The 23,440-nt window shown below is 47.2% G+C and overlaps 6 protein-coding genes across 6 annotated transcripts; 3 read left to right on the top strand and 3 right to left on the bottom strand.

Moving 5' to 3' along the window:
• Nucleotides 1-930: 930 nt before the first annotated feature.
• PENARI_c029G01481 (GPI anchored serine-threonine rich family protein) lies at nucleotides 931-1,830 on the top strand (the record flags this gene model as incomplete). The annotated part of the gene is made up of 4 exons (XM_022636271.1): nucleotides 931-982; nucleotides 1,039-1,117; nucleotides 1,196-1,330; nucleotides 1,386-1,830. 4 exons carry the CDS (start codon nucleotides 931-933, stop codon nucleotides 1,828-1,830), a joined length of 711 nt encoding a protein of 236 aa, XP_022483851.1.
• Nucleotides 1,831-2,791: 961 nt separating this feature from the next.
• Nucleotides 2,792-4,472, bottom strand: PENARI_c029G00442 (uncharacterized protein; the record flags this gene model as incomplete). The annotated part of the gene is made up of 2 exons (XM_022636262.1): nucleotides 2,792-4,227; nucleotides 4,277-4,472. The coding sequence occupies 2 exons, from the start codon at nucleotides 4,470-4,472 to the stop codon at nucleotides 2,792-2,794; spliced, it is 1,632 nt and encodes a 543-aa protein (XP_022483882.1).
• Nucleotides 4,473-5,614: 1,142 nt separating this feature from the next.
• On the bottom strand, nucleotides 5,615-7,389 carry PENARI_c029G06644 (uncharacterized protein; the record flags this gene model as incomplete). Its single annotated transcript, XM_022636304.1, has 4 exons — nucleotides 5,615-6,484; nucleotides 6,567-7,044; nucleotides 7,259-7,282; nucleotides 7,334-7,389. 4 exons carry the CDS (start codon nucleotides 7,387-7,389, stop codon nucleotides 5,615-5,617), a joined length of 1,428 nt encoding a protein of 475 aa, XP_022483837.1.
• A 5,960-nt stretch (nucleotides 7,390-13,349) lies between these two features.
• On the top strand, nucleotides 13,350-14,397 carry PENARI_c029G08488 (alpha/beta fold hydrolase; the record flags this gene model as incomplete). Its single annotated transcript, XM_022636322.1, has 3 exons — nucleotides 13,350-14,174; nucleotides 14,239-14,285; nucleotides 14,337-14,397. The coding sequence occupies 3 exons, from the start codon at nucleotides 13,350-13,352 to the stop codon at nucleotides 14,395-14,397; spliced, it is 933 nt and encodes a 310-aa protein (XP_022483834.1).
• Nucleotides 14,398-16,550: 2,153 nt separating this feature from the next.
• PENARI_c029G02804 (glycoside hydrolase family 28 protein) lies at nucleotides 16,551-17,946 on the top strand (the record flags this gene model as incomplete). Its single annotated transcript, XM_022636276.1, has 5 exons — nucleotides 16,551-16,802; nucleotides 16,878-17,300; nucleotides 17,359-17,488; nucleotides 17,546-17,630; nucleotides 17,694-17,946. The coding sequence occupies 5 exons, from the start codon at nucleotides 16,551-16,553 to the stop codon at nucleotides 17,944-17,946; spliced, it is 1,143 nt and encodes a 380-aa protein (XP_022483873.1).
• Nucleotides 17,947-22,310: 4,364 nt separating this feature from the next.
• PENARI_c029G04015 (fungal specific transcription factor domain-containing protein) lies at nucleotides 22,311-23,387 on the bottom strand (the record flags this gene model as incomplete). Its single annotated transcript, XM_022636287.1, has 1 exon — nucleotides 22,311-23,387. The coding sequence occupies one exon, from the start codon at nucleotides 23,385-23,387 to the stop codon at nucleotides 22,311-22,313; it is 1,077 nt and encodes a 358-aa protein (XP_022483857.1).
• Nucleotides 23,388-23,440: the final 53 nt, after the last annotated feature.

Genomic DNA, 23,440 nt, shown 5'->3' with positions numbered 1-23,440 from the left:
GACTTTCCCTTACCTTACGGCAATGTATTCCATACCCGAACTGGAGAGTGGGTTTGACATGTCAAGCGAAATTTGAATGTCTCATGAACCTTGAGAATGGATCTGTGGAGTCATTGAGACAACCGAAATCGATGTCCAATTCACGGTACCTGTAAATAAAGGTATGGACCTTTCATATATGAGACATTCCCAAAAACGTGTCCGGGCCATGTGTTGGTTGCTTTTTTTGCTCTGCTCGATGTTATCTGGAATGCACTGCACGTGGCATACATTTACCCCTTACCGGGATTATGTTGCCTTGGTGTTATCTCTGAGATTCTAGCCTTGTCGCTTGTCGCATGGCGTAATACGGTGGCTTTGTTTTGCAAATACATAATACTGCGATCCACGGGTAAATGGCAGTCTGTAATTTGCAAAACCGGTAAATTACGAGTTCACGGACGACAAATCAAATATAAAATGTAAAATAAATAATAAGTTCCGCCAAGTATAACTAGTGGCTTGTCTTAGCTTGTTCTTTATCGGCCCAATACTATCATGACAACGTGTAAATGCTCTGTATGCGTTGACTCCGGTGCTCTGAGACTAGCTTACAGTAGGACCCTGTTTTGCGTCTCAGAGGCTCAGCTGCATCCCACTTTCTCAAGTAATACATTGATTTAGATATTATTAGATACTGGGGACGGCGATTTCCTTGGTTCTATTTTCGTGTATTTTTGTGTCGTTTTGTGGGAGTATACGAACATCAGGCTCTTGGATATAGAAAAGAATATATCGTGCTTTCCTATTTAAGATCAGGGTCTTCGTCGATCAGGTTCGCCTAATTTATACATCTCTCGCATCCTCAGCTTCTCAACTTTCTTTATCCATTTCTTCTTTTTTTCAGTCTCTCGCTTTTTCATTCACTCGTTTTCATAACAACCAGCCATCATGCGTCTGTCACTCGCTCTGTCTGTCCTGCCTCTGGCTCTCTCCGTCTCGGGTAAGCTGATTTCTCGTGTAATATTTTGATATCCCATGATCTGACTCGCGTTTCAGCTCTCAAGGTCATTGAGCCCGAGCAGGGTGCTGTGATTGACACCTCCGACTCTCTGGTTGTGAAGTGGACTTCCGTCGAGTATGTTTACCGTTTTATCCAACATACAGCCTTGGAATGCACCCAATCTACGAGCATCATATAGCTAACCCGAACTAGCACCGACGAGACGAGCTTCAATGTCTTCCTCGTCAACAACAACGTCTACCCTCCCGTTCACAAGAAGGTTGCCTCGGACATCAAGACCTCTGAGCACTCCTACACCATCGACAGCCTGTCCGGTGTGACTGATGCGTACTATCACCCCAACCCCAGCTCCAAGAAAACCAGCAACTAATGCGCAAAACAGCAAGGGCTACCAGATCAACCTGGAATCCACCTCCGAGCACAACACCGGCATTCTCGCCCAGTCCAACCAGTTCAACGTGACTGAGTCTGCCTCAAGCTCTACTTCTACTGGTGCATCCTCCTCCACCTCCAGTGCTGCCACCTCTGGTTCTTCCACTGCCAGCAGCACTGAATCCTCTTCCTCTTCCGCTGTGTCCACAACTCACACTTCCGCAGGAACCTCCACCTCCACCAAGTCCGGTTCCAGCACCACCGCTACCGGTGCTACCACCACTGCCTCCGGCACCTCCACCGCCTCCGGCTTGACCACCACTACTTCCGCCTCGGGCTCTGCTAGCGGCACCGCTTCTGCCTCCGCTACTCCATCCACCGGTGCTGGTGTTGCTCTCGGCGCTGCTCCCGTTGCTGTCGGTCTTTTGGCTGGTGTGCTTGCTCTTGGTCTGTAAATCGATTGAGGGTTAAGTGTGCCCACCAGGGGCTGCTGGTGTGGGCTTTTCCGGGAATTGGCTTCCATGAATTTTAATGGCATGAGTTCAATGGTGGGATGGGTGATGAATGGGGGGATTTTAATTTGCTTGCTTTCGTTTGGCTATCTATCCATTTAGACTTGGGTGAATACATAATACATATGACTGCTCTTTTTGCATACTGGTTTTCTTTGTAGGATAGGACTCGTATAGGGTCTTTCGCTTCTGGAGCATGATCAGGCGTACGGGAGACGAGTTCTTGCTTCAACTGGAAAGAAGCGCCTGCATAGCCATTACGATACTAGTTAGGCTGTATAGGAACTTTGATTGATTGGTTGATAAGATCTTTCGCTTCTGTCTTTTTGCAGAGCTAGCTGAAAAGGTAAGTGCTAAAATATGCAGTAACGTTGTCTCTCTAAGCACTGTACGTATAAGCAAGATCCAGTGGAGAAGAAGTACTATTTAGACTTGCTCAAAGGCGATATTTTGGAGTATTTCAGCGAGAGGTAAACTGGTTGATGGCCCAATTGGGTGCAAACTACCAGTCCAATTGATTCCAAGACGAATCATAGTTTCGTGACAGCCATTGGATAGACCCCGTTCTATCGAAGGGGTGTAGGGAAATTGTATATTTTAATCGACGCGGATAGCAGATCTACTTTCCAAAGTCATCACTAACTACCCTACACCACAGGAATTGTCCATGAAGAAAGATAAATAAGAGAAGAACTTGTATATCTATCCATATATTGGTTCACAACAGATCAATTCCCAAGGAGGACATTACAAGCTTGATTGCGTGAATGATCCATGCACCAGGTCCTTGACTACGTACTTCAATGATCATCCCATTCAAGATAAAAGACAATTAACGAAATGACAGGTGTATATCTATATGCTGAGATCATATCTTCAAATACATAGCGTCAGAATTCCGCTCCTAAGCCCCATACTCTGGCTCATATCTGCCAGTGTCAATATTCGCCTCAATAGGCTTCACAAACTTCGGCCGGAACGCAATCTTATGACCGAAATATAAGACGGCAAACAGAATCAGACTGAGGTAATTGATAAAGAAGTCCGTAACGCTGAACGACGGGATGAAAGCCGTAAAGCCCTGAGTAATGATAATCAAAACGTTAAAGAACAGACCATACCACGAAAGGAATGGCTGCCAAGTGGCTTTATAAGGAAGAGTATCGCGTGAAATACCACGCGCCTTCAACACTCTCATAAATGCCAGATGGCAGATGTTGAGTGAGGACCAAGTGATAAAGCCCGCCAGACCGGCAATTTGCATCAGCCAGTTGAAAACGGTGCTTCCTGAATTGCTTAGGTTCAAGAATCCCAATAGACCGAAGAGAGCTGTGAAGCCGACACTTCCGTATGGAACGCCGTGCTTGGTTGTCTTGAGGAAAAATCGAGGTGCGAACCCTTCGTTGGCTAGACCGACTAGGATACGGCTACCGCTGTAGACGTTTGAATTGGCTGCTGAGAGTACCACGGTCAGTAGGACCGCATTGATAATGCTCGGTAGGGCGTTGACGCCGGCGCGTTTTGCGGCGATGACGAAGGGAGATGAGTTTGCATCGGCGCTGTTGCCGTCGCTGGACGTAAGGTGTGGATCCGTGGCCGGGACAACAATGCCGGCGAAGAAAATGGTGAAAATGAAGAAGAATACAATTCGAAAGAAGGTTTTGCGAATTGCTGAGGGGACATTTTTGCTTGGGTTCTCTGTTTCTCCTGCGGCAATGCCGACAAGCTCCGTTCCTTGGTATGAGAATCCGGCTTTGATGAGAATGGCCCAGAAGCCGACGAATTTAGCTAGAGCATCTTGCTCTGGGTTCGTGATCAGGTAAGGTTGGAAGGGACCGGGATGCACCCAGTATCTGAACCCGATGTAGCCTTCCTTACCAACTCCAGCGTTCATGCAAATAGCGAAGATCATGAACCCGACGACTGTGATGATCTTGATGCTGGAGAGCCAGAATTCGACTTCTCCGTAGCAGCTCACTGGGAACATGTTCAAGATGATAATAAGAACCCAGAAAATAGCAATGAAAATCGCCATCGGGATCTGTTCGTCCCAATATTGGATAATCAGACCGGTCGCGGTCAATTCAAGGGCAAAAGTCGACGCCCAGGAAAACCAGTAGATCCAGCCCATGGCAAATCCCAGGCTGGGATCGACCAATCGAGTAGCATAAGCAGCAAATGCTCCTGGGATTGGTAGATATGTGGCTACTTCGCCCAGAGCTGTCATGACGGAATACACAATTGACCCCACGAAGCTAAAGGCAATTAAGGCACCGACGGGGCCAGCTGTTGCAATTGCAGTACCACTGCCGATGAAGAGACCAGTTCCGATCGCACCACCTGCCTGAATGTCAGAATAGTATCAATGCTGAGGGGTCTCAATTCCTACCCATTGCGATCATCTGCAAATGCCGGCTCTTCAACCTGCGCTGCAGCTCGGGCAATTCGTGAGTCTCCCCATTGCTGTGTTTCTCCTCCGAGTCAATATCCTGGTTGCCAGTCCGGCCCGTGGGATCCGGTGGTTCTTTGACGTCCTTCTTGTCTGTTCTCGGCTCATTTTGTATGCTGGTGACCTCGTCGGTCATTTCCGGATATTCAGGGAAGACAGAGAGATTTGATAAAAGAGTCGCTTAATGAAATCTGGGGTTGCAAAGACAAGCACAGGCGGGCCCTTTGGCTCATTTGACGAATTGTTGCATCGCGTTGGACTTCCCCAAATGGTTGGTCCTATTTCCCCAGGAGGATGATCGGCCTGGGGACCCCGCGTTGCCGGGCCGGGACTTTCTCGGGATCCATCACGAAGTCCCAACAAACGAATGGGAATGGCCCAATTTGCGGGTCCATAAGAGCAATTGCTAAAGCACTCAGGCCGTATTACGTTTGATCGTAACTTCGGGAACCCCTTTGCGCATCGGAGCGCCCCGAAGTCAAGAGAACAGCCAATTGCGTGGCTTATAACGTAACTTGCCGATATAGAGCGACGTTCACCCGGGCCGGTATGTAGTGGAACTCATACATCATCTTGATGCGGGGTAAAGAGATGAACATGCTCGTTCAATTGACTTTGAACAACTGGAGGATAACGGGTACACGCCAGGAGTAGGTGGCGTTATATACGGAGAAGCCGTAATCGATCCAGTATACCAAGAGAATTCCAAAATTGAGTGTTGGAAGTTGCATGCACGCAACTAAAGATCTGGTCAGTAGTCATGGTAATTCTGTCCTTTCGGTTTCAAAAGAAAACACATTTGATTAATTTTCACTCGGTGTTGGCAATCTTGTGCTTGGAAACTCGCTGAAATGGTGTTCACCTGGCTCTCACATACTCCTCCAATCGGCAAGCGATAAAAGAGCTTAGTGTCGTAGCTTCGGGGCTGTGATTCAAACATGCTGCTGTCAACTACCAATGGCGGCCTCACGCCTAAAGGCACGTTCTGGTCCTTCGCGGCAGTCACTATCATTGGTGGTCTCTGGGTATGGTTCACTGTACCGGAGACAGCTAGACGGACACTGGAGAGCATAGATCTTCTGTTTCAGCTTCCTTGGTATAAGATCGGACTTTATGGGAATTAGGACGCTTAAGAGTGGGATGCATTTATTTCGGAGAAGGAGAGAATGGCCGAGGAGACGTACACCATTGCCTAGCACGTCGAAGAAAAGACTGCAGGCAGCTCCACCCGAATCTCACTTTTTTTTTTGCCCCGTCAATCTATCCTGGCACCTAGGGCTAGGGTTGTGTTTCGATCCTCGGGCCGTTGTACACTTTCCTCGCGATCAGTAGATAGTAAACAATACTGAAAATAATCACCCCGCCAGTGCCCACTACAGCGTAATTCATGTTTTGCGCAGTCACTGGGGTCAGAGGAGGCCAGAAGCTGAAGGAAATGACAAGGATAAGATACGCGATTGTGAATATGTTCACCCCGATTCCAAGGAGACCCGGGACACGGAAAGGACCCCATACGAGTTGTGCTCCAGCGGTGTTGATGATTGTAGCTTGGGGAGCTTCAGACGGGAGCAAGATGTCCCCCCTGATTCGTCGATAAAGGAATAGAATGCAACAGACCAGGTAGGAGAGATATAAACAAGATACCGATAGAGATACAATATCGTTGAAGGCTACAGCTGAACCGATATTAATCAAGGCCAACAGACAGGCTGTGATTGTCGTGGCCGCAATTGCCCAAGTTGGGATCAACGTGCGGCGCTCAAGCTTATAACCGTCAGACACAATGCTATAGAGAGACCTCGGCGTTGAAGAACCAACCTTGCTAAAGATTCTCCATCCCGGGAGACCGCGATCACGTGCGAAAGCCCAGAAGACACGAGAGGATGATGCTAGTGATCCAACGGTCGCACTGATAGTCAAAATGGTAATGATAGAAGCCATGACAGTAGTTCCCGCAATCGAACCCGTCGCTTGATAGAAGATTTCGATAAAGGGGTATCCAGTTGGAGTTTTGAGAGCATCTTCAATGTTACCAAGACAGAAAAGGGTTGCTAGTATCATCCCGAAGCCGAGGCAGCCGTTTAGCATTATACTTGTCAAGATCGATCGAGGAACAATCACTTCGGCGTTGTGGATTTCCTCAGACATCTGTCGAGGGCGTATTAGCAAGGGACACTCTCAAATGCCAGCGGAAACAACAGAGTGAAGCGAAGGTGCATTGGGTGCTTACGTGAGTGGCGGCATCTGCACCTGTGAACGCAAAGACGTTTCCAAGCATTCCGACGAGGAGCGACAATCCTTGATTAGGCCAGTTGCCACCATTCACAAAAGTGGTAAACACCTCCGAGGTTGTACTATGATCGGACAAGTAGATGAGCGGAATAATGATGGCAAAAAAGCCGGTGATATGGAGGAGCAATATCAAGCCCTCAAATTTTGGTAGCAAACCTCGAGCGGCCACATTGATGAACACACAGAATATGACCACTGCCCAATAAAGTAGGGTCCCTTGCCACGGCCGCGGGTTGTAGTTGGGGTTTGTCAACACCATCAACCCTTGGATGAGGGTACCGCAAAGGTAGCTACCGGATGCGAAGATTGCCTGCCACCCGGCGACAGTTAGCCAACCAGTGATGTAGCCGAAAATCTTGTGAGAAGGAGGTGCCAGCATGGAGCACCAATGATATTGACCACCTGATGTCGGCGCCCTATTTTCCGTCAGTTAATGCACGGAATTATACGGTTATGATAAGGTAGCGGTACATTGAAGCCAATTCAGACAATGTAGTGAAAGTCGCAGAGGTTCCCACCCAAACTAGGATGTAACTGTAGACCACGCCAGCTGGGCCACCACTGTTGTTAAAAGAATTTGGGTCAATCAGGGTTGCTTATTCTCTCCATCCCCCGTAGGACTCGACGCACTTTTGGAAAGCTTGAAGGAAAGTACTAGGCACAGTCAGTCAGCCAGAGTTCCCACGCAAGAACGAGGAGACTTACATCAAGGTGCCCTCCCATGTGATGAGTATCGTGCAACTGAAGCCCAAAATTGACATGAAGCCAAAATTCCGCTGGAAATTGCGTGAGATTGATGTGCGAAAGGAATATTACAAACCAACAGAGGCATAGAGTCCACTTATCCCCCTTTGTGTCTCTGGAAGCAAAATGAGTGCTCACCTTGAGGACAGGCCTTTTACCCAGGCGAGTCAATGCTGATTCATCTCGTTGCTCAGTACCTTCACCTATATCAACATCTACCTCCCTGGATACGCTGACTGGCTTAAGCGTAATATTTTCCATGACAGCTGCGGGAGTTTGTCACGCACACAAAAATAGGTGAACAGCGCCCTATTTGATGGAGAGAAAGAGATAAATATTTTGATAGACGACAGAAAGAGGCACTAGATTACCTTTCAAATAATGGGAAAGATGGACAACTTGTCTGGCTCGGCTAACAAACAGGAGCATCAAAGCCCACTTAATTCACATCTTCGTACGACGCCACTGATAGGGATAGCTTCAGGGGCTGCACATCTAGTATTCTTCTTTCACCCGGAAGTAAATGTAATATGTGGTAATATATGTGGTTTCATCCGCGTTGTATAATGACTGACCATAAGTATTTGTACCCTAGTACCTCAGCTTCCTGACCGCCCGGCCTGCACCGCCTACGTCTCTCTACCACCGCCACACGCTATAGCTACCAATCTATTAACTACAATGCCGCATAGAGTAGAGGGGATCGTTAGAAACGAAGGGTGGCATACTAATAATAGGCAGCGCTCAGTAGAAATTGGAGGTTTTAGTGTGACAGGATATTTGGCAGAAAAATAGGGGAAGTATTAGGGTGTAGAATACTTATGGACCGCCCCTGTACCCGACAGAACCAAGACAGCCTGTTCTCTAAACTGTATTTTGCATGCAAAACCTGCACATGGCAGTCCCAACTAGTCACGGATGCTGGAGCCACCCCTGAAAGTGTAAGAGTAACGGAACTTTGCAAGCGACAGCCTACAACCAATCTCGTGTGGTACCAGCGGCTTGTGAAGATTAAGACTAAAAAAGCTAAAATGGAAGTCAAAAATGTGCCAAATACTTCGTAGACAAAAAATTGGATGATAGCAATTTGACTATGTGATGATAGTTTGACCTTTTAACGGTCGATTCCCCACTTGCTAGTTTACTTCAGCTTAATTGTTTCTGCTTTAGACTCTCTATCATGTCGTCGCTCAACACCAAAGCTGTAAGAAGTGTCCATAAGTTTTATTAAATTTCAATTTAATGGTATCAAGTCTCTGGTAGTACTAAATAAGTAGAAGGTATAAGAATTATATTCATTTCCTCCGTAGGAGAAGTATGATGCTGAGGAGTTAACTAATATTACCCGGCTTATTTCAGCTAGAATATGCTTCGTAGGCGAGGAAGACATCGGCGGATCAAGCCACTGATACAAGGCTGTACAGTAAATCTTGGTTATAATGAATCATTCTTTTCAGGGGAATCGAAAGTCCTCGATTTCGGAGTGTCGAAAATCCCCTAATAAAAACAAAGAAATCACGACACTTAGCGAACTACACGTTTCTGGGTGTAAATTTACACCCCCATTTTCCTCTACAGTACGGTATGCCTACCAGCACTGTGTACTCAGTACTGTACACAGGCAATCTGCGGGTAAATGGATGCTAACCGAATGGGCGATTCTTTCCCCAAATACAGATACAGTAAAACCTGGTCATAACGAACCTCTATATATTGAATTCCTGCATTTGGTTATCCTGCCTGAATTAAAAATGCTATTAGTGTCATTGGATCACTGAGCTGTTTGGGAAGGTTCGTGGAATTCAAGCTTTCACTTATCAGACGAAAGGACCACATCGTGCTGTAACATCGAGGATGCACTGGCTCACTAGTGCGGTCGGTGGATATTACAGTTTTGGGTACTCCGTACCTGGTATTGGTTCGACAAGCTTTGAATCCTGGCGCTTAGGGCTTGACGATTCCTTGTCTGAGACATGATGCCAACCACCCACTGTGCACTCCAGAATGGTGTCCACCTTCTTGCCAGGTCACTGGCGAGGTTGTTTGGAACGGACTCGGAAAAGAATGCTAGAAAGGATATATAGTACTGGTCTGTGCACAGACAACAAGAAGGGGCCAAATAAATATTTTCTTGAAGCTGAAGTTCTCAAAAAGCAATCAGACGCTCTCTTCTTTTTCATCTTTTGCCACTTTTTTCGCCTTTTTTCCTTCATAATCATGCGAAATGGACAGACCCTCTCCTGACAATTTGACGCCTGTCATCAACATCATTACTTGGTTTCTCTTAGTCCTTGCTACTCTCAGTGTACTTACTAAGCTAGCAACGAAGTATCTGCTCATTCACAAGCTAACATCTGATGACTACTTGATCATACTTTCTCTTGTATGTCCGTCACATCTAGTTTAGAACATAACTGGCGCAGTCCAGATGTTAATGCTACCGACAGTGTCTGACATACCGTCTAGGTCTTTTTTGCGGCACAATCACTGGCGCTGTGCCTTGCCACTGCAAATAACTATGGGAAGCACCTTAGCACCTTAACTCAGTCTCAGCAGACTGGGTTGCAAAAGGTGTGTCGAGTCTTCTGAGATACGGGTGAAATTCTGTCGGGATGATCGTGCTGATAAGACATATGCACGACAACCAGGCTTTATACGCATGAGCCCTGCTTCTGATTCTCAGCCTATGCTTTTCAAAACTATCAATCCTCGTTTTTGTCCAAGCCCTTTCACCGAAGACTATTGACAGAAAGATAGCTCTCTGGGTCGGAGGCGTCCTTGTTATCTGGGCTGTCTCTTCAGAGCTAGTTTACGCTTTTCAATGCCAGATACCACGACCATGGGACAAGATCAATAGCAGGTGTATTAACATGGTGAGCAATTGTCCCTTTGTCTTCCCTATCCACTTATATTATTGCCAATCCCTCCTCTCCCTGAAGATGATATGGGTGTGTAACTAAGTTCAACGTTGCCAGCTCGATTGGGAAACGGGGTTCGCAATCTTGAATTTGCTTTCGGAAGTTGCGCTCATTGCCCAACCGACATTTATAATCCTTGGTCTTCAAACAAGCATGAGGAGGAAAGCAGTTCTTATCTTATGCTTTTCCAGTCGGATATTGTACGTTAAGACACGACCTGTTGCTTAAATTCTGACAACTGTCTAACCGTGTGTTTACACCATCTGCAGAGTCATTGCCGCTATCATTTGCCAGCTTATCTTCAACCACCGTGTCGCTTCCTCGATGGAACCCATGTTTAGCTCATGGACAGTCACGCTGTGCAACCAAGCGATCCAATGTATCAGCATTATCTGCTCATCGGTTCCACAATTCAAGCCTTTGATGGAGAGTCTTCGATCCAGCGGTATGAGCATCTACGGGATGGCAATGCGTTCTCCCCACGGCAAAGGAAGTGAACTGCTGGTGGGCTCCAGGACAAACGCGTCCACGTCTCGCTTCATCGAAAGCGATAGTGCAGGCGTTGCAAAAAACGAGATTCCACTCGGCCAAATCAGAGTCCGTCAATCGGTAGAAGTGAGCCAAATTCATGCAGCCAACTGGGACAGCGGGAGCGAAACAAGCCGGAGTAAAATTGTGAAAGGGATCTAGGCATGAACAGGTGTCGAAAGTGTTCGTAGCACAGGTTGCCCATACGGTCACATGACCTCCGCCTATTTAGATTTCCCATCCCTCCTTAGAGCTTAACTTCCTACACATCTCTGAATAGATTGTTCTCAGCGTGCCCTCCGTTAGGTCTACTTCCGACAGAAAGCTCCAAGGAGTCAGTCCTTGCGTCCTTGCTGGTGCTGTCAATCTTGCTAGTTTTCGTCAGCACCATGGACCGAAGGGCGATACGGGGCGACTAGTAGGGCTTGGCTAGTGCTTATTTTTGGTTTATACATGTAGTTTCCATGAGTGACTTGGGTAACGCTCGCCCTATTTCCGGCCACGTGCTATTCAACTTGAGAAGTAAAACTCCGTTCGTGGTTTTAGTCGGAGGAATTATTTGATTGGATTGGTTCCCTTCGAACTCAGTTTACCAAGATTCGGTAAATTAATTAAGACCGCCTCTCCGAAAAAAGATGCCTAAAGAGCATTATTTGATTAGATTGTTTATATATATTTGAGGGTTTTTTCTGAAAAAAAAAAAAAGCCCACGCGGACCCACTTTAATGGGTTGAGATCAAGCTTTGCGGAAGTCTACTTCGAACTTAGTTTACTAAGATTCGGTAAATTAATTAAGACCGCCTCGCCGAAAAAGATGCCTAAAGAGCTACTAACATGTTGATCTCGATGGCTTCGATTTTGAGCCGTATACACCGACTACGAGCGGAATTTCAGCTACACCATCACGTACACCGCCAGAATCTACTATTTAGATGCTTCCATAAAAGGTCAATCGACTAGAGAGGTATGTGAAGGACGAAATCAAGCTTAGCGATGAAAAATATAGGGTGTACGCGTGTCTTATCGTCCAAAAACGTCGCCAATCAGCCTGCCGACAACATCGAGGGTTAGGTGCCCTTGCACAGCCACGAAAGACCTCGAATTTTCGCAAAAGGATTCCGGCTTAAACGATACAGGTGTAGGTTACAGAGTACACATCATGCAAAGGAACTCCGTTTCTCAGACCGCAGCCAATGGTAAGACAGAATTGCGCCAATTTAGCCACGCTACCCGATTGGGTTGCTTCACAAATCTGTTTGTGGTCGGAACCCCTTCTGTACTCCGTACATACAGTGCGTTGAGCATTTTTGGGACCTCGACATTTTGATCGAAGAAGCACAATTTTCATGCTCATTTAATGAACCGATATTTATCTATGTTTTACCCTCCCGAGTTACTCAGAAGCCCTCTTCCATGTGGGAAAACCTTGTATCGAGGAAAGTGGTGCTGTAAAATACACCCAGAATAGTTTAGTTCTTTTTAAGTGGGTCACCTTGGTTAGCCCGATTCTTGCATACAATGCCATACTGTAGCAGCTTGCTGTCACACCTTGTCGATGAGGTCACTGAGGTGTATGGAAGTTCGGAAAGGTCTGAGGGGCCCCAACACCGACCCAACGGCGGTGTGCCGCAATTTATAGCGACCATGCGGCAATATCGTAGAAATTACCATTTTAGGTCACCACATTATCGCTTCTCGCTTCTCGTATGATCGAGAATTGCTCAAAAGGGTATCCCAATTTGCTAGTGGGACACGCCCCGGCCATATTCGGCTTAGCGTGCTTTGTTTACACTTGTAAAAAAGAAAAACTCAAGGCTGTGGCTCGAATTCGGGCTGCACTTGGCCGATTCGCGTGGAATCGACTGTCTCATCGGGCTCAGTAGCAAGAAGCTACTACTCCAAGGGTTGGGAGCCGTAGACCGCCAAGGAGTTAAATTATCAAGGTCAAGTCTTTATGAGAAAAACGCAGTGTTGATGACAGGAGTGAATGGCCACCCAGGCCCTAGAGCCCTAGAGTTACTTTGCGTAATGATGCTCAGTATGACCGGTCTTTGACTTGTAAAAATCACTCCATGGGAGCCAAGCGTGCGGTTCCTAGTTGTTCTCAACTGTACGTCTCGACCGTACAACATGCCGCTCCATGCTTTTCTAAGAATAATCGGCCTTGTCAGCACAGAAACATGGAGTGGAAAAGGGAAACCAGGTGGTGTCTCTCAGTCAAGGTCATAACGCCCTATACGGATGTATTCTGCGTCCACCCTCATCCAATCACACCGTACGCCACACTATGCTACGGACATGACATGCTTATAATTGGCTTATCTTACCAAACATGCGTAAATTTCCCACACCATATATCTAAACCAAGCTCTCACCCCTTTTTATTTATCAAATTTGCATCATTTTTCACCCGGTTTCGTTTCCGGGGCTCAGCGTGCGAAGGTGTTAGGCAGTCACCGCAAACCTAACAGAATTCTTTGCCTCAATCTTTTTTAAATCTACGGTCTCGTGGCAAGCATCTGACCCCGATAATGCGGACTTTTCGGATTGGCGTCTTTGCCTTTTTCCTAGGCATTTGCATGGGAGATTCGCCTGCAAACCCGAAACTTCTCACAAAACCGTATGTTCCCCCATGGGCAGGTCTGCCGGATACTCCCTCCCTGCCAACGGCGATCAAGAGCGGCCAAGTTCACGTCGACAATGAGACGGCCATCTGGTACGGTTTCTATGGACAACAGCTCTCCGATACACTCGATTGCGGGCAGATACCGGTATTGTTCCTGCACGGCGGTTTCGCCAACTCCGATTATTTTGGTAATCAGATCAGGGCACTCCGCCACCTGCCCTTCACCCTGATGGTGATCGATTCGCGAGGTCAGGGGCGGTCCACAGACGGACCGGGGCCGATCACGTACGACCGGATGATGGGCGATGTCCTCGCGGTACTGGATCATTTCCAGATCCCCAAAGTCGCCTTGGTTGGCTGGTCGGACGGCGCAATCATTGGCTTTGATATCGCCATGAACCACTCCTCCCGTCTGGATCGATTATTCTCCTTTGGCGGAAGCTACAGTTTCTCGAACGGAAACACGACGCTCGAAACAAATCCAATTTTCAACACCTATCTCCAGCGCACGGAGCTGGAGTATATGCTACTCAATCCAAATCCGGAACACTGGCCGGAACTTTCCGCCAAGATGAACGAGATGTGGTCTACCCTGCCAGTCTGGGATCAAGAATCGTTTAGACATATACCGACGCTATATTCAGACCAGTCTGCTCCTCTGGTATGGATCCTGGATGGAGACAGCGAAGAAGTGGTGAATCGGACCGTACCTGCCATCCTTCATGATTGGGTAAGAAATCACAAGAAGTAGGTACCTTGGAGACGTCATCGTGCTGATCAGATCTTGGTCTCAGATCCCCGGTTCAGGTTTGACCATTTTACCCAGCGTCAGCCACTTCGCGTAAGTAGGTTTCCTATGCAAGAATGGCTTACATGCTTATATCCTTATCAGATTTCTACAAGACCCCAGAACTTTCACCGCGTTGTTGCTGAGGTTTCTTGAATATGAGTGAGCATAAAAGCTCAGACGAGTCCCTCTCACCTTTGAGCAGGAAATTGCAACCAGTTAACATACCGATATATAATCAAGGATGTCAGGTGCCGGTTTGAGACAAATAGAGCGACTGGCAGGGCTTGAATGGTCTGAAATCATATAAATTCCTTTAATATCTATCTCTCCCAAAACAAAAATTTCTAGTTTTCTGCTAGAAAGAAACGCCTGCCGTATATTTGTCCCATCCAGAGTACTTTCTCTAATCGACCCTGGCACTTCCATGGCACCCGGAACTTCTATTCGGAAACCACGTAGCAATCGATAACTTTAGGACTTATTTCCCTCTGGCTCGAACTTCGGTCGCGTCACACGCGTCACCAATATGACCTACCCGATACCACCATCTACCATGTCACCCATTTGACCAAATCCAGCTAGAGTGTTACCAACTAGGAGACAAAATCCAATTTGCTATACAGACTTTGAAAAATGTCAGAGACCTCACTATTAACCGCGCGAGGCCTATCCGATGTTACCCGAATGGGCACGTGTTATATTCCTGTCCAGGCAAGCCGCAGAGGTAGAGCAAAGCTTACAAGGTTGGCATAGCCCAATCATGCTCGCTACTTGCTGGTAAAAAAAATTGCATTTTCCTACAAACCTTACTAGATTGGCTAGCCCTGGAAATGCATGTTTAATTGCCTAAGTGGAGCACCGCCTATTGACCTTCAAATAGTATTAATCTCTCGGGAAAAAGCATTGACAGGAACCCGGGTGTGCGGGGGAAAGACGAGTTATTCAAGAGCTAAAGTAGTCTCGACGAGCTCTCAAGTCCCAATATAGGTCTAGGGGACCGAAATTCCGAAATTCCCACCTGTACATGCGAATAGCGGGACATCAGAGATATGCGACGACGAAAATGAACTTGAAGGTCCCAGAAATTTGGTGCGAGTGGGCAAAATGGATTGATTGTGAGTGATGAAGCGGTGTAAGCGAGGCTTGCTGACAAGCTTTCTACAAGCTTTGGCGGGAAGGGGGCATATAGGGAGAGTGGACTGCAGTTCGACGAATCAGAGAGGTTCGCAGGTATTAGACGAACTGGCCGAGAAAAGTCTAGAACATCGTCAATGTGCTATTTACTCTACCGGGATTAAACGGTGGGATTCTTTCCAATATATTTAAACTTTGGATTCGTTTGTCGAAAAAAAGTTAATTCCATTTATTTTCATAAGCTGCGGGGTGGCCTGGTAGGAACCCGTGAACCTAGTCCGGTTACTGCGTGTGTACTGTGTACATGTTTCGTTAGGCACCTTCGGAGATTCGACCGCGCTCGCGGTCCCCTGACTCGTCCTGCTCCGACACAAATCAAGCAGCTGGCCATAAGCGGAGGATCAGTCAAGTCACGCCTTCACCATCCGCTCGGCGATCAGGTCCTTGACCCAGCTCGAGAGATATTAATTTTGGAGTCGCCAGAGACGAGTCTGAAGAAACAAGTGGCCCTTCATGTCGACATCAGATATGCAGTCACGCAGCTCTCATCCCTGTGGTTTTGAGAGTGGATATCACTTCCACGGCGTGAATAAACGAGTGGTGGTAAAAAGAAACGCCGACGTTAATCCACAGAAGACAAGCAATATGGCCCGTGCTTTTTGTCGATTGGCAACATTTCCCCGCGATTTCCAAGGCTTTTCCCACAATTGAGCGGGGGGGATTTAACATACAAAGACCAGTCCCGGTCTATCCCCCAGTTTTACCTGCAGGATGGTGGCGTTTATTAATCCAGTGGTATAACGGAAAGCTCGACGCGTTTCAGATCGGCCCTGAATATTCCTCTCATTCGCCCCTGTTAGCCACCAAGCGGGCCTGAAGAGGTGCAGATACACTAAATTCACCCACGTGGCTGTATAATTCTGTCCGTGATCACGATTTTGAAACCCGCCAATGGGAAGACAAGGTATCCTTCTAAGCTTTTAGTGATTCGAGGATAAACATCATGGAGCATCGTGGTGCATCATAGAGCTCTACGGGCCCGCAGCTCTTATTGTCCCCTTCTGAAGCAGTCCAGGAGACGATCAGAAGGACAAGCATCCGAGCAGGCATGCCTATAAAATGCCTTATGCCCGAGGACCAGAATTTGGAGACCAAACAAGAAAACTCAATCGTTCACTTGCAATGTCTAAGCTCTTTAGTTTCCTCTCGGTAGTCGCTCTGGCAGCAGGCGCAATTGCTTCGCCAGTCGCTGAGCCTTCCATCACCGACGCCCCAAATTTGGCCAAGAGAGCGACATCTTGCACCTTCTCCGGCTCTTCTGGTGCCGCCTCGGCGAGTGCGTCGCAAAAGTCTTGCTCAACTATCATCCTGTCGGATGTTGCCGTGCCATCTGGAACAACTCTGGATCTCAGTAGTCTCTCAGATGACACCACTGTAAGAATCATCGTGTTACCTATCTTCTTTCCAATATTCCAGTTAGCTTGAGCTATGCTGAACAAACACCTGTAGGTGATTTTCGAAGGTGAGACCACCTGGGGATACGAGGAATGGGTCGGCCCACTGCTCCAAATCTCTGGTACTGGAATCACTGTCAAGGGTGCCAGTGGTGCCTACCTTAACCCAAACGGATCGCGCTGGTGGGACGGCCAAGGTGGTAGCGGTGGCAAGACCAAGCCCAAGTTCTTCTACGCCCATGACCTTATCTCGTCGACTATCACGGACCTCTACATTGAGAACACCCCCATTCAGGCCGTTAGCATCAACGGCTGCAATGAACTGACTATCACCAACATGACTATTAACGACGAAGCTGGAGATACTGAGGGTGGTCATAATACGGATGGGTTCGATATCGGCAGCAGTACCAACGTGGTTATCACGGGTGCCCAGGTGTATAACCAGGATGATTGTGTGGCGGTAAACTCTGGAACAGTGAGTACTCAGAGGATCCAAGATTTTCTCTTGGACATGAGACTGATTTTGTGAACAGAACATCACTTTCAGCGGTGGTGTCTGCTCCGGTGGCCACGGCCTATCGATTGGAAGCGTTGGTGGCCGTAGTGATAACACGGTAGACACTGTCACCTTCGAGAATTCCGAGGTCAAGAGCTCGGTGAATGGTAAGGGAAATCATGTATCCAGATACATCGTCCGATTTATTGACGTTCGCCATTAAGGTATCCGCATCAAGGCTACCGTGAATGACACCGGTGAGATCAAGGACGTGACCTATTCTGGAATCACTCTGAGCTCCATCTCTAAGTAAGTAGGATCACCATATCACGCCACATACAACCGAAAGTCTCGCTAATCCTATTCCGATAGGTACGGTATTCTCATTGAGCAAAACTACAATGGCGGCGATCTCAAAGGAACCCCAACCAGCGGTATCCCTATAACCGATTTGACCATTGAGAACGTCTCCGGCGCGGGAGCTGTTGCCTCCACGGGATATGATGTGGTTGTTGTTTGTGGATCATCTGGCTGCTCTAACTGGACTTGGTCAAACGTCGATGTTACTGGTGGACAGACATACAGTGGTTGCATGAACGTCCCAAGTGTTACCAGCTGTTCGTGAAATCCTCGCTTCGTGACATCGAGCTTGAAAATACTGGGGCAGTACCTGTGTGTTGACTTTGAGAACTGTTATGCTAAGAATTTGTCTCTGAGATTTTGAACGTCTTTTAAACATTGAATTCGTAAAGCGTGGATATGGAGCATAGCAAGCTCTATTTTCTTGAAACAAAGCATAGAACGAACGTCGTCTGTGATTCAGATGTTGGTGCGGCATCCACGCGTCGACGTCAACCGCCGCAATACGGATGAGGAGATACACTTCTTTCAGCAGCGAAGCAGCTGAGCTTTCCTAGATCCAACCTGGCAGTCCTCTTACTGTAGAAGAACGCTTGTGAGCCTGCGGTCGTTATATGGACGGCTGAAACTGTGCTTCGAGTTACCGTGAGCGTGGATTCCGCGAACCTTGGAGGTGTACAAATTGAACGAATTTACCCGGGTTAGTCACAAAAGCACTAGGCCGCTTGAATAGGTCAGCGAGCGAACTGTCGATCATGGCGAACCTGGTTTCCAGCTCATCATTTAGGAGACCGTTTGGTATGTTTAATCGGGCACATTTGATAGATTGACTTGGTCCTCCATGTTCAAGTGCCAAGTACACCTCGGTTCCCGATGGCACTCAAGTCCTCCCTAGTGTTTAAACACGTATCAAGAGGTGATGTATGCCCTTCGTGGACTCCTCCATTCTAAGGATAGGTCTGGCGGCTTTCTCCCAGCAAGTATTTACACTCAGAACGCAGAAAGAGCCAAGTTTTGCGCCACAAGAAGCGTCCCGACCAATCAAAAGCACTTTATACGTTTAGAACGAGCCAGCCATACACACGACACTACGAGCTCACATAATGAAAGGATTGCATAAACATTCCCACAGATTCATGCGTGACAGATCCTGTGTGATCTTGTTAGCGTCAAGTGTTTCATGTGATGTGGCATTTAAATGTGTTTTGATGCATGGTTTTTTTTGTCTTGTGAAGACAAAATTGACCTCCTGACCCGACTTACTGGAATTGATTTTACCCTCCCCACTTCCCATGTGGCCGAACACTATCTACTGATAGATTTGGGGTCTCAGCGCTTAGCAATGTATTACATTTGCCAGCTATTGGTGTAACTTAAGGAATCGAGGTTGTCAGTCTTCTAAGAGCCTCGGATACATTACAGGCCATTTATCCTCATGTACATTTCTTTCCAGAGCTAAAACCATGAGGCCCTTCGGTCGATCCCAGAGAGGGTTTCGTAGTAATTAAAAGGTATGAATCATCAATTTATGTAGCCGAAAACGTCTTCTTACAACACTACTGACAAGAAGCTCTACATAGTCCCAAGATAGACATAAGAGCGGCTTCTCATTTGTCAACTCTCCTAAGAGGTTTGTCTCGGGGCGGCATGGCTCATATCTATAGATGCCTCTTGTTTGCGTTGCATATGACCTTATTTAATCTATGTTAAAACTGTCTACGATGAATGACGCTAGGAAGTATGTAGTCAAGGCCAACGAGGTTATTTAGGTCTGGTCACTCCTCTATGAGAGAGAGATCCTATTTAATAAGGAGCATTTCTCCTGAACTATACTCTATATGGTAGGTTCAATACTAATCACTAGATTCATGCTTGGCGAAGTAGGCATTTCATGCCTAGAGAAGCCATGAATCTTAATACACCCCCTTAGTATTGAAGCTGCTATGTCTTCAAAATGCCTTTTCTAATGCTAGCGCGTCGCGAAATGCTTTAAATATAGGTCTTGCTCATAGCTTAGTGAAGCTATCGGCAATGTTATTGACGCTAGCTATATAAGAGAGTCGTATCTTACCTTCTTTAACTCTCTCACGGATCTAATAGTAGTGATTCTTAATATAGCGGCTTCTCGAGTGATACCTTAAGGTCTTAGCTATAGAGATCGCGGATTAACTATCGCTATAGAGATAAATTAGGTCTAATATATCTTGTGAGACCACGCAGTCTCTCTAGGTTTAGGTAGGTAAGCGAGATAGATGACCTAGTTATGCGTGTAGTACAATAGGGTGTATTGTATGAAGAGACTAAATGCTGGTCCTTCCTGGGACCAGCGAGAATTGGTTATATACAGACTAGCCCATTCGTGGGCGGTGGTGTCCTAGATCATCCATTTACTGTACGTCACGTCAGATCTCGTGTTGGGGGCCTCAGGCCACATATCTCTTCGTGCGCATTCCTGACCACGTGTCGACCTTTTAACATCTTGAATCAGATTGTTCCATACTGCGTCCTGTAATAGCCGAGTGCTATGTCAAGATCAACACCACGTAAGAACAGAGGGGAGGAACAAGAACGATTTCCTTCCGGGGAAAGAATATAACGTTACTTAATTTATCGAGGACCAAGGCTGAAACCTTAGGCCCTCAGAACCTTCTCAACAGAAACGAAGAACTTACACTAATAATCCAAAAGGAAATTCCGTTAGATCTTCCTAGTGAAGCCGATGCTAAATGTTCCTTTCGAATCCATCGGCGCATCATCGTCGCATACTCTGTATCGCCGCTCATATCTTCTTTATCAGAGATCACCAGTTAACGCAGACCCACCGGATAGTGCCGATGTGTGGCTTGTACGCTGATCATGGGATGCGAAATTCAGCAACCCCGACTGTTCAAAGTGGGCTAGCTACAGCCTCACCAGATATGTCCGCTACGCTCCCAGACCTAAACGCGTCGTTGATAGCATCCACCAGGCTATCTAGCGTGACACAACCTTCGCCTGGTCCAGACATGACTCCAAACATCTTGACTCCTCCTCGACTTGGGGTTCCCCGGGAGACCACTGATATAAACAGAGACTTCAGCGGTCTTTTGACATCCCCAGTGGATTACCTGGAATCTGGGTCGCTCAATTTATTTCTTCAAGCTTTAACCAAGTGGCTGAAAATATTGCTGAGCTTTGCACCTCGGACAAAGGTGACCCAGAGCCCTCTATTGTTACTCTTTCACTGCAATATCACTCCGGACTCTTTTTCTTTGGCTACAGAACGACAAGAGCCAACAGCCTACGTCAGACACGAACCCCTCAAGTGGCGTTTCGAGATCAGGGTCAAGGTGTCCTTGCATGGGAGATGTTCCCTGCCCTATGAGCAGACTCTTCTCTCCTATAATATCAAGGTTTGTCCCTTATCAGCTGGCTCACATCTCACGAGTACGGTGTTGGGACTACGGACACCGAGGACGTCTCACCTCTTCAACGAACTCAATTAGTGATTGTGGAAAATAAGCAGTTCATTGAGGCAGTGATAAATATTCTGCAATGTTCATGTGCGGAAAGGGGGTTGTGCATTAACCATGGTGTCCATGATTACCTTGAGGATTCTGGAGCGATATCGTGCGGCAGCGCAAATCTGTGCCAGGAGAGCCCACACCTTATAGGGAGACACCGAGCCACGACAAAAGGCAAAGGAGCAGCCCCTCCAGCTCAGGGACACGAATCGCGGCAAAAAAAAAAATGACGTCTCAATTGGTCCTTAGTGAGCTGTATCGCGTGCAAGTATTATTAGCCAGGCTTGTGTTGCTAATCGATCGCCGTGGGGAGCATGAGCCTGAAAAATCAAACCCGATCTGGAGATTGCTCTCAGTCTGGAGCAGATTTGGATGATACCACAAAAACCTACGAATTTCCTATTATTGCTTTAGGTCAGATGCAGACAGACTTACAAAACTGTCTGTCGCAGCTGTCATCGGTAATTATCAGTATTGTAAGGCATGTGTAGAAAGGTTTCGTCTACGTTTCAGAGCGAGATTCAATGAACTTATACATATTCAAGGTACATCAATGACCCAACTGCCCATGGAAATGTCGATCAGAACCTAACATTGCCGGCGGATGACTGTATGTCGTTGACAAACAAGACGAGAAAGCCAAATGATCCGCAGAAGCCACAACCCGAAGGAGGAAACAGAAAGAAGATCTATTTTGCTTTTCTCTTTGTTTGCTTTTGTTACCTTTCTTTATTAGGAAGAACTGGCTCGATTTGCAGGTACATGCATTAGCGCTAACCGATCCGAGCAGGGTCCCCTTGCCGCCGATCTAAGTTAGGGTGATTCCTGTGGCTGAACCCAAGATCTTAGGTCTAAGTTTGATTTATAAGGTCTGAGTTTCGTTTTATCCTTGATAAAAGCTTACCATCAATAGGCGTGTTGTCAGAGGCACGGAAGGCATGGGTACCAGGCACCGTACCACTCTCTTCATTTATGGGAAAGGCATACAGGTCCTGATTCGTAAAACAACTGAAATTCACTTCATAACTATGGTTGGAAACGCATATTTCGAGGACCAGCACATAGCCGCAGTTTTCGTATTCGTAGTCGAGTGAATGATCTGATGATCTCTGATAAAAATTATGTTCTAAATTCCAACCTCAATCTCCATGGCAAGTCTCGAACTATGCCGCGTTAGAATATCTATACACAGAAGCTGAGCTCGCATTGCAGAAGGATCCTTGGTAGCCATTTTGCTCAGCCACAGGATGGCCTTTCTGATCATAGCCTCAACACCGGCACTCTCCGGCGTGCCTTCCTCTGGTCGGGCCACGAGGTCCATCATGAGAACAGTCACGGACTGCATGATATAATGAAGCACACACCACCATGGGGAGCATCCATACAGCCAGGCTGTATCTGGATCGCTTGGTAGGAGATCGAGCATTTGACCTGCTACCTGAACGCATGTCGCAGCCAAGGTACTGCAGAGAGTGCTTGGTGGCCCCTCTTCCGGGACTCCGTACACGACGCGATGCAGACATGGCTGTGTGATGATGAGCTTGGTGGAATAGAAATGGAACGTAAGACTTGTGTGCTGAAGGACATCGGGCCTGTTTGTTCGCGTCCTTGTCAAGTGATATGACGTAGGAAGCCGAGAGAGCCAACGTTCAATGGACTCATTAAGCGCAGAGATCGCGAGTTCAATTTGAAGCCACGACCTTGAAGCGGCTATTGGGGAGTACAAAGTGCCAATTGCTTCCTCCATTATCGATGCCAGGTCAACGGCATATATGAAGTACAGTGACGCATTCACTGAAAGACTCTGTGCCGCAGTAGCCCGAGCCTGCTCACTGCGCTTTTCCTCCCTAGACGCAACATGGATGGGACTTTGAGCTATGGGGCTTTCCACCGTCTCGTTCCTAGGCGTTTGGAATTGCAAGGACGATATGAGAATGCGTCGAGCTTCATTATTTGTAAGGAGTTGCATGACATGCTCCTCCCCAAAATCCTCCTCTCTATACGGCACCGGAAGAGGTGTCGTACAAAACGCTCTATGCACACCAAGTGGACGACCGATGATCCCAGAAACTCGGTTATTTAACAAGTAGAGACCCCACCATAGCCGGTACCTGGCTTCTTTGGACAGATTTGAGGTGCTGGGACTTTCATCGCGGAGATAGATCCCCATAGCCTGCGCTGAGCGTATCGCGATACCACACATTCTCCATGCCCTGGAGGATCATAAGAAAATCAGTCTGTGCCCGGAGAGAAATG

This window comes from Penicillium arizonense, assembly GCF_001773325.1.
Source record: "Penicillium arizonense strain CBS 141311 chromosome Unknown PENARI_contig029, whole genome shotgun sequence".
NCBI classification, from domain to species: domain Eukaryota; kingdom Fungi; phylum Ascomycota; class Eurotiomycetes; order Eurotiales; family Aspergillaceae; genus Penicillium; species Penicillium arizonense.
The sequence above is the reverse complement of the archived record's forward strand: the minus strand, read 5'-3'. Positions and strand labels throughout refer to the sequence as shown.